The 10,362-nt window shown below is 40.1% G+C and overlaps 1 protein-coding gene across 3 annotated transcripts in view; it reads right to left on the bottom strand.

Annotated features, from left to right (window-relative positions):
- LOC106817512 (selenoprotein N-like) overlaps positions 1-10,061 on the bottom strand; it is a 21,777-nt gene extending 11,716 nt beyond the window's left edge. The window contains exons 1-8 of one of the 3 annotated variants that reach the window (XM_014822180.1): positions 9,581-10,061; positions 8,112-8,234; positions 6,503-6,718; positions 5,491-5,615; positions 5,017-5,168; positions 4,403-4,662; positions 1,479-1,688; positions 996-1,168 (exon numbers count right to left, since the gene is read on the bottom strand). In XM_014822180.1, coding sequence (XP_014677666.1) covers positions 996-1,168; positions 1,479-1,688; positions 4,403-4,662; positions 5,017-5,168; positions 5,491-5,615; positions 6,503-6,718; positions 8,112-8,234; positions 9,581-9,961 — 1,640 coding nt within the window. In that variant the 5' untranslated portion in view covers positions 9,962-10,061. The remainder of the gene's footprint in view (positions 1-995; positions 1,169-1,478; positions 1,689-4,402; positions 4,663-5,016; positions 5,169-5,490; positions 5,616-6,502; positions 6,719-8,111; positions 8,235-9,580) is intronic. The other 2 variants (XM_014822181.1, XM_014822182.1) reach the window with 2 other exon arrangements.
- Between the last annotated feature and the right edge of the window lie 301 nt (positions 10,062-10,362).

The following is a 10,362-nucleotide window of genomic DNA, read 5'->3' as shown; positions in this document are numbered from 1 at the left end:
AATTGCCACCTTCGAGAAATTTCTGAGAAATTACGAGGTTACATCGCAGAACGGGAGCACATACACATGCACGCACAGACACACACATGCACACACGCACGCACGCACAGACACACACATTCACGCACGCACGCACGCACGCACGCACGCACACACACACACACACACACAGAGGAAGGAGGGAGGGAGGGAGGGGGGAGGGAGAGAGAGTGAGATGGATTATAACCATGTGGGGCCGTTATTTATGAGTGCTTATCTGAAGGGGGGGGGGCGATTTTGGCAAACAGCTGGCACGAATTAACGCTGCTGCCAGGGCATTTGATTGTACGCGCGGGTAGTGGCTGGGCAGTTACGCATGAAATAATCCACTAGATGGCGTCAGCATGTCATACATAAACCAAATGGGTTTATTTACAGGAAACAGCCATAAATCTTTCTGAAAATGTCAGACCCAAAAAATTCATCGCAGGTCGACAACTACCTTGGTACTGATGTGTACCAAATATGGTTGAAATCGGTCCATTACTTTTCGAGATCTGCGCTCAAGGCTGGTGTCGGACAGACAGACAGACAGAGAGACAGACAGCGTGATTCCAGTATACCCCCCCTAACTTCGTTGGCGGGGAGTATAATAATATTCATTTTGTTTCATCTATATTACTATGAGACATGAGGGACTACATTAACCACATTCTCAATGCTATGCCATATCACATTTAGCATGAAATTCGGATTAATAAAGCTACCGACACATTGGATTATTTTTGTCGCAATCACAGTGATCAGCAGTAATTTAAAAATCACTCCACAATATCTGCCATGTTCGATACTAACTAAAACCAGTGATCGAATATGTTGCTGATCTCTGTGGTGGGCGATGCAAACCGTCTATAGTGTGTGACGGGGTCCAGGCAAGTTACTTGGATGGCCCTAGTAAGAGACGGTAACCAATGCGATATTTTGTGTGATAACTAGAAGCTAGAATGTTGTCATACCCATTCAGTAGTGTGTACTCTTCATCACTGACATCCATGAGCTCGTTAGCATTGACATGATGCAATACTGTTCCATTCGGCAGTAGTAAGATAGATTGAACAGGGAAGCTGTAGACCTCAAGCAGCTGAGAAGCCACACTGGATAGGTCAGAATCTTCTCCAGCCAACATCTGCTAGAAAATTACACATGTACGGATGATTATGAAAGCAGTAAAATTAGTAATGAATAAGCGTATTTGACAAATGCGCATGGACAAATCTCTTATTCTGCTCAGCCTCACTATCTAATGTTATAGAAGTGGCCCACTTCTTGCAATGTAACATAACAGAGACAAGATATACAACTTTGTACATACGGAATGAAGGCTCACATGTAGAGATGCAAATATTCTGAAGCAGAATCTAGAGGACCACATGTGCAGGTGCAAGTGTTATAAGAATTTATCATACATACAGGGAGCAGAACAGTAATGCAAGCAATACCTTGAGGTCTGCCACGAGAGACCAGGAGGAGACATAGTAGGATTGCAGGAGAGAGATAACGGGCGGACTCGCGAGTGCTCCATCTCGCAGGGCCCGCCCTGACCCTCAGCAAGACTGGTCATCCAGGGCACCCCACAGCACGATGCTGTGTACCAGCTTCCTCTCTGCTTCAGCTCGCTTCAGTGCCTCAGATAGCGGGTGGTACGGCACCTGTTGTCAGTGACAACCAAGGACAACGATATGACATAATAGTGATATAGGTATCCCAATAATGCAGGATGGTATAGCACAGCCCAGTTTTCAATGAACGTGTTTCTATAAAAAGCAATTTAGGCCCAAACATGGTTTTCAGAGCTGTTTATTTATTAACATAGACAAAAAAAGCTGGATGCTGGTATTGTCATATTGAAAATTAGTCAAAATTTTTTCATTGATCAACAGGTCTACAATCAATGATTTGAATCAACCAATTAATGATTGATGATAATCAGTAGATCAATGTCATAGATTCTCTTACTTAAACACATTTCTTTCGATCAATTATTCAGTAGTTTGCATTAGGCCATCACTATGAGCAACTAACTGAATCCAAAGTCAAACCTGTATATAAGGATTATTTTAAAAGGAAACTTTAGAAGTGCACTTCATAGACCTGTAGGTGTTTGTTCTATAGAGGTTGTTTCCTTGTATAATTGCCACTAAATGGAAATGCCAAGTCTCATTTATAGACAGGTGTCTATTCTAAAGAGGCATCCATTAACCAGGCATGAGACAGACAAATGCTGAAAAGGAGGAGGGGGGACTTCTATGGGGGTCTGTTTTTGAAAATTATAAACTCTGAGATGCAATCTAGAGCCATTTCAGGGTACTCCAATAGCCCACAACTAGCAACACTTTTTGGTGGAAAAGGAAAAAATTATGTAAAATTTACCTACTGAAATATTTTGATGGGAACTGGGGAATTCCGTCTGTGTTGAGTGTGTCCGAAGTAAATGTATTTTGTAGACATACAAGCTCTTACGTAGGGAAGCTTTTATTTAGCTACACCCTGTATAAAATGTATATAGTTTTTCCAAACGTTAAAAACAATATGACACGGTTAAACCTGAGTGGAGCGACGAGGCTGTACCGCTGTTTGCATGACTAGTAAGTGCTTTGCAGCTACAGTGACTTATGTGTGTTTTAACTTGAGACAATTATTATTATTTACTGTATAATTCAACATGATATATTACCTAAATCTTCATAATATTATTTTATTGTTTACATCCAAACGTGAAATGCGCGGGGATGTGAGAATTACTCCACAACCTAGCGTACGTGAAGAGTGAGCGTGCTGCACGACACGTGCACGTAAATAAACCCTGGCCAACGCAATGTAAGGTTCGCTACCACTGGCCAAAAGTAAGCTCCACCCACTTCTTATCGATTTTTGGTATGCCAAAGCTGCTACTGGATTCAGGAACCTGTGCTAACCTGTGCGTTCAAACATCCCACGAACGTTTCTTGAATGCCAACTAAAGTTTGGCCGTACCCTGCTTTTATCATTATGTTAGCAAGCATACGGATACTCTCCACGTTGTGCATTAAATTTCATCGATTTTTCGTTTTCAACTTTATTCGATGGCTAACACTATGTGCCATCTGTGTACATGCTCATTTCGCCATATAACGGTACATGTGAACTGTCAGAGCGTTTTTGCTTGCCCGCGTACATGTGTAGTAAGCAGCGGCTGACGTCATTATGACGTCAGAGACATGATACAACCACAATATTAACTAAGCCAGTATCATTCAGTGTCAACCCTGCTACAGCTGTCATTACATGTATTCATGTACATTAATGTACATCTGCTAGTGATCCAACAAGTATCCCACACCCAAAATAGTTCTAACACCTCGCAACACACCTTACTGTAGTGCAGTACACCGCTGGCGTTTGTTGACATATTAGCTTTGTGATGTCAGGATGAGCAGAGTTCGCGCGTTCTGCGATGGTAACCTCAGAATTTCTCAGAATTTCTCAAGGTGCATGGAACATTTTACCAATTTAGTGGTGTCAGTTAGTCATGGAAATGTTGCAGTAAGTACTAACAATAGATATATCACATACGTTCACCCATTTTGCACAAAACCCTCATTTCTCCGTTTCGATTTCTGACATAGTAGCCGATGTATAAATGGATATTTCTCTGTGATTACAACTCGGATTAATCTAATTTTACACTCGTTTTAATGGTAACATATTGTGGTAAAGAAGTGCGTCAGGGATTGTTATTAAGTGCCGTACTTTATTAGTTATGCCTCTTTATTCGCTAAAATTTTCTATTTTAACACAACTTGATTTTTAAGCAGTTTTTTCGAGTTTTCTCGGTAAATATGAAAATTAAAGAAAAATCCTGACGCACTATTTTGGTCCATATTGTGCTTAACATGTGGCAAAAATTTTGTATTCTCACTCTTTCTGGTAGTTGAGAAATATCCAAAATACCATTTTTACATAAAAATTCAAAATTTGTATGGTAACATAATTAGGTGCTGGAAATTTCATGAAATTTTTTGGCTTGAGCATAGAGATATATCTCCTCTATAAATAAAACAAGTGATTGATTCGATTCATTCGCCAATAAACGTTTAATCTTTACTAGAGCAATACCCGTGCACAACGTGGAGAGTATCCTTAAGACAATGATACGAGTAGAAGCGCTCCGGATAGTTACCGAGTCACAGTGTGTTCACATGTACGCGATCGTCAGAGACCACGAAGGTATTCTTACACCCCACCCCCCTCGAATTTACACTGATCTCAGAAATGATCTCTGGAGTTCTAAAATGGCCTGAAATCCGCTGAACGACGGAAATGTCTCATGCCTGATTAACACAGATTTAACTGCGACAGTATTTCTCTATCATTGACTTTTTACCTTTTTAAAATGGTACATTTTTTTCTCCAAAATTCTCCGGGCTTGTTCTTCAGACATTTCTCTCTGCCATTGAATATCACTGAGTTGAATTGACTGCTCTGCTGGCGCCACCTCTACAAAGCGCTTGTCAATGACCTGGCTTCCAATGTTCATGCTCCCAGGCACAGAGGGTGCGGTCGACTGAAGCTCCATCTGTGGCATGTAACCAATGTCCACTTCGGCGTTTTCGGATTCGTTCTGGCCGTTGAGCCACTCCATGTCTAATTAGAAAAAAAAACAAGAAGGAAACCAACTTAGGGTAGTTATTTTCTTGTGCCAAAGTTTAATAAAACTGTGTAAATATGTGGCAAGATAAATCTTTCTAATTGAAATTGAATTTTGGTAGTTTTTGCCGTGAAACTGCAGTATTTTATAACCTGCACAGGTTTGCCCTTTACTAGCTAGGGCATTTCGGTCACTTCTTGAAAGTGAATAAAACAAAGCATTGCTACGTATATATCACTAGGCATGGCTGCCACATCAAACGATGTTATTACATCAAAATGTAGTACACATGTCATGAAATGGATCACCTGCAATGACAGACAATATTCACTTTGTAAAGAGATGCTTACCGACATTCAGCTTTCTGTCAGAGGGCACCTGCAGATAGAATAATATCACGCCAGAAGAGTCTCGTCGCAGGACAATGCGACCAGAGAACTGGGCGGGGGTGAACCACAATGGGTAGTAGGGCGGGGCATTTAGCTGAAACTCTGCATGAATCCTGCAAGAGATGCATGAAGCATAGAGTGAAATTTGAATCCTGCAAGCAGAGTCGTGCATTATCCATGTATGTGCACTAAATCCATTGGATCAAGTAAAAAATGAATTCTGCCATCACAGCCAAATATTCAACTCTGCAAGAATAGTTATAATTAAATCATTCAGGCATCGACTTAAACATTAATCAGCAGGCAAAGAATCAAGTATGATCCTGAAAAAATTGTATCAAGTGACAACTCCCATACACAAGCCCTTATTCTCAGATCACAGAGGAAATTGCAGATGTAGATGCAGAGCAATGACTGAACCCTGCAATCACTCACCTAAAAACGACATCTAAATAATCTGCATTTTCTGCTCGCACGATGGCAGTAGATCCTTGAGGGCCGAACCGTGTGTAGAGAAACACTTGTGGATGAAACATTGACAGCAGCTGGTGCAGTGTAACCTACAAATGCAATCTCGCATTGACTGGATATGTATGAAATAATGAAATAAACAAAAACACTCACAAATCGAATTAAGGTATATTATTAGTTACTTCAATATATACTTGATTGGCGATAAACACATGAGTTTGTTTAAAGATTATAGCCTGTGTTTTTTTCCATATACAAGATATATTTATATAAAAACATTTTCATGGTTACTAGGTGTGGCTGCATGAATGCATTAACACGTTCAACGCGAAACACGAGTATACTCGTTCGAACCTGCAAAACGCACGACCGCGAAACACGAGTATACTCGTGGCAAAAAAAATAAAAAAAAAAAAATTATTTGGAACGTTTACTATGTTCTCCTATAGATGGCAGGGGCTATACGCTTAGCAATACTACTAGCGTCACTAGTAGTACCCCAGTAGTAGATGACATAATTTATACAATACATTACTGTTGTTTGGAACGTTATTTTGGGAGTTTTTGGGACTGAGGTAATGTTTTTAGTTCACCTCGCCAAAGGGCGTTTGACCGCCGTGTGTTGTGAAGTTGTTTTTATGTCTGAAAGTCGTGAGTTGTGTTTGATTTGATAGATGACGGGTGATAGATTCCGGTGTTGTTTTGATGTCTGAGAGTAAGTTTATATCTATATTATACTAGCCACTAATTATAAATAATTTTATAGCTAGTTAAACCTGCCAAAAACATTTTGTGTAATAGGTGACTAAGCGGTAAAAACGCGAAAATCTCAGCACAGGGCGGTAGGTGCATTGACAATTGTTAACCCAGGCAGCGTTGAACGTGTTAATGTAGGGACATTTAATGATACACAATTCATGCGTACATGCAGACACTTATAAATAGCTACATATCCAATGACAAATCTTATAACTACCTCTGTGCTATGAACTCGCAGTGGAAAATATCTGTTACTGGACAGCTGCCCAGTGCTAGTCGACGATAGAGAAGATTTCACGATATCCCACACTAGGCCTGTCTCAACATGGTCACCTGGTGGTAGGAACATTGAGAAATATCTAGCTGCTATGTTCCGCCATGGTTTCGTAACAAATCTCCACTCCTTTAGACCTTTTAGAGGATCTAGTTGTCCCTTAAGAAAGAAATACACATTTTCTAATGTTAGTTAATATTTATATGAGTAAAATAAATTAAAGCAATCATTTTAAAATGACTATTGCGAGATTTTTGCTCAGAAAAACGAAATAGCTGAATATAGTCTCACCTGACAGCGAAAATATCACTGATTACACCAACATTAAAAATACTAAGATTTTATGCAGTTATAGCATCGAAAATTGGATATGAACACATCGTAACAGCAATGCATTTTATCGTGTCGCGACAATGCCTAATGGCAGAATTGGTAAACTTGTATTTGTGTCGGTGATGAATTGAAAACAAGTGCGTCCCTGCACCGTGCCTGCACTGTGGGTAGGGCAGATAAGCGCTGGCGCCACAAGCTAATTCATACTTCCTGTTAGTTCAAGATGACAGAAAACGAATGTTTACAAAAACGATTAGTTCGAAACTGGCAGTTTTCGTCGGTGAATACGAAAGTTCTAATACATTTTATTGTTACTCTAGACAATTGCTGTTACTCAAGCAATAACGGTAGGTATCATGAAAGTGGGAAAAACACTGGAAAATTATCGCAATAATCACTTTAAATGACTAGCTTAGTTATAAATGCAAGTATGGTCTAAGGAAAGCACTCAAACCAAATAAAATTTGTGATTTTATCCAAAAAAATAAACATAGAGAAAACTAATAATTTCTGTGTGGATTGAGTTAGCAGAGCTTTAGAACATCATATCAAAAAGGAAAATGCAGACCAGGGTTCTCCCCAGGATGAAATTGAAACAGGGGGAGGGGGGAGGTGAGGGGGAGGGGGAGGGAAAGGGGAAAGGGGGAAGGGGAGGGAAAACTAGGGGGGTCCGGGGGCCTGGTCGAATCACTGGCAGCAAGAACTGGAAGTCCGCACCTGCAGCTACAACACACACGCATCTATTGACTATATATAACAACATTATATATAGTTATATATAACTACTATAACAACTATAGCTACTATAACAACTATAACTACTATAACAACTATATATAACATTGTTATATATATAATATAGTCAATAGATGCGTGTGTACTGTAGCTGCAGGTGCGGACTTGTTCTTGCTGCCAGTGGGTCGAATGGGAATTCTTGCCGAGGTGGCCCACAGGCACTTAAAGCGTTTCAACTGTAAACACACGCCGCCGCCATTGCGCGCACACTGACACATAAATATATATATATAAGTGGCCCCTCAATTTCCAGTAGCAGCAGCGCCTCCAAAGCTGACTCACTCAGCCTGTTCCTCATGTAGCCATTCCCATTAAAAAAAAAAAAATTGTTGTCGTTGCGAACAACTCTAATTGTCTCCCCGTTTGCGCAACGTAGGGAGAAGCTTGCAGACCATAAGAATAATAATTTAACCATGGCACTTACAGGATTCAAGTAGGACCTATTCAGGTCCTTCGTCATTGACGATAGTTGCAATGGTATGAAATATGCACGCACTGTAAGGACTTCATCGGCCAGTGAGATATCCTGAACATACTCGTAAGTTTGCTGAAAAAGAACATACCTGTAAGCTTTAATTTATCAAGTGCTGCAATGAGACACAAATCATGTACTCCTAACTACTACTATGACACTTCAACTTGCTACTAACAAAAGGGTAGTGGAAGGTGGGTAGAGCATGTGTAACACCCATGTCATCATTGAATCACTTGATGTTTGTATGTTGTAACAACCAAGCATATATTTTCTCATGGTTCATGATATATGTGCATAAATTATCTCTACCACTAACTACTTTGTCTTCAATCACTGCTCTGCATTATGTTAATCAGAGCAATGAATATTGTGTTCTATAGAGGATACCATGCATACATCTATGAACATAGTTAAAGGGAGAGTTTACTCTAGGTTCTAGGGTTATTTTCAGCTAATTTAGGTTATAATTACGCTACATAAAAAGTTTCATGGTTCAATCACCATTAGAAATATTTAAAAAAATGTTTTAAAACTAACGACTACAGTTTGATTACAACGACGGTGGCGCCACTCAAAGCGCACGATCTGATAAGTTGCGCAAAACCACTTTCCAGCCAAGGGCTACAGACCGAGGGTGTTTCTTATTTATTCATTTAAAAGCAAAAAGATTGTAATATCATATAAACGACATATAGTTTCAGTTATAATATGGATAAATTTGCCCTAAAATGAATATCGTTTGGTTAAATAGCATTTAGGTATAAATATAATTGCATTGCAATAATAATATATATAGGTATCTGGTAACAAATACGTGTGGGTATAGACGATTTGTTATACAGTAAGTACAGTTGTAACTTGTATGCAGTAAAATCCTAGAGGCTACTGTCCCTTTAAAAAAATAGGGAGCTCTATGTTATTAATCTATGTGCGTGCAATGCCTTCACAAGGATGAGCAATCACAGGAACTAGTGTAGCGTCCTAGTTTTTAACAGAAGAGCAAGTTGACACATCGCTAGGCGTAAATACACTTTCCTACCGGCCAATATGGTGGCATCCGACTCCGAACCCCCTACCGCGCCCCACCTGTACTGTGGCACAGTGTGTATACTGGCGCATTGTATACAGCGGTTACCGCCCCCCCCCCCCGCATACACTGTCACGCTATGAGCGGCAGGAAAGTGTACGTCCTCTGATATCTCGCGAACGAGTTGAGTTACACTTCTAGAAATCCACATACGTATAGACACATGTCTTAGACACATTGCTACACTAAGCCAAGCTGGTCTTTGGAAATTTATGACCAAATTTCCATCACTGTTTCAAAATTCAAGTACGGGTGATTCTCAAAAAAGGCACTCGATCACAAGCTAGATGCGGCACTATTCCCTGTAACAGGTACTGATATTTAAACCTACGGTGATATTCTCTTCTCGAAGCAAATGCGCCAGGGGCTCAAACTCCTCAAGGCTGATGTATCCGTCATTATCTCGATCATATTGCCTAAACAGAGCGAGAGACTCAAGCCGAATATCTACCTGCCGGCTTAGCCTGCTGTCGCTCTGCTGCACGTATACAAAATAACATAAAATGACTACTACAGCAGCAAACAACGAACATGCGAGTAGCCAGCGCATTCGCCCGTCGCCTGAACCCGTGGCTCTGACTGTCCATGACCATGTCCATGGATACTGGCACTGCCAATCTGTCTGCTGATGCACGTTACGTGTGAATGCGACATTTTTCTTTACACTTGCAGATGTGTGGCGATATTTGCAATTGTTAGAGCCGTCACTCATTTCCTAAAACGTCGAAGTGCCGACTATAAAACATATATTATTTACAAAATACGCGTTGCATATGCCTACAGTTTTCAGGCATGTCCGTCGGAAATCAAGGAAATGACGTCAAAACAAGAGTACACGTGCATATAGCAAATACAGGTCTTTTTACACGGTAAAAAATAATTGGTGTATATATAATTATATCTCATTTTTGTAACAATTCTGATTCTATCTAAGTATAGAAAACTATATTTTTATATTTATTTTGGTTTAGTGACTGATAATGTTATTACCTATAAACAACGTTGTTGTCAGGTTTTGCGGGTTTTTGCACCAGGGAGAAATACACATTTTACATACCAGGGTATTTGCTTATTTAGGCTCAAGGGGTCGTTATCGTAACAGGTACTACAGAT

Source organism: Priapulus caudatus, unplaced genomic scaffold, assembly GCF_000485595.1.
Source record: "Priapulus caudatus unplaced genomic scaffold, Priapulus_caudatus-5.0.1 Scaffold1750, whole genome shotgun sequence".
Lineage (NCBI taxonomy): Eukaryota > Metazoa > Priapulida > Priapulimorpha > Priapulimorphida > Priapulidae > Priapulus > Priapulus caudatus.
This window is presented reverse-complemented; position numbering and strand designations above follow the sequence as displayed.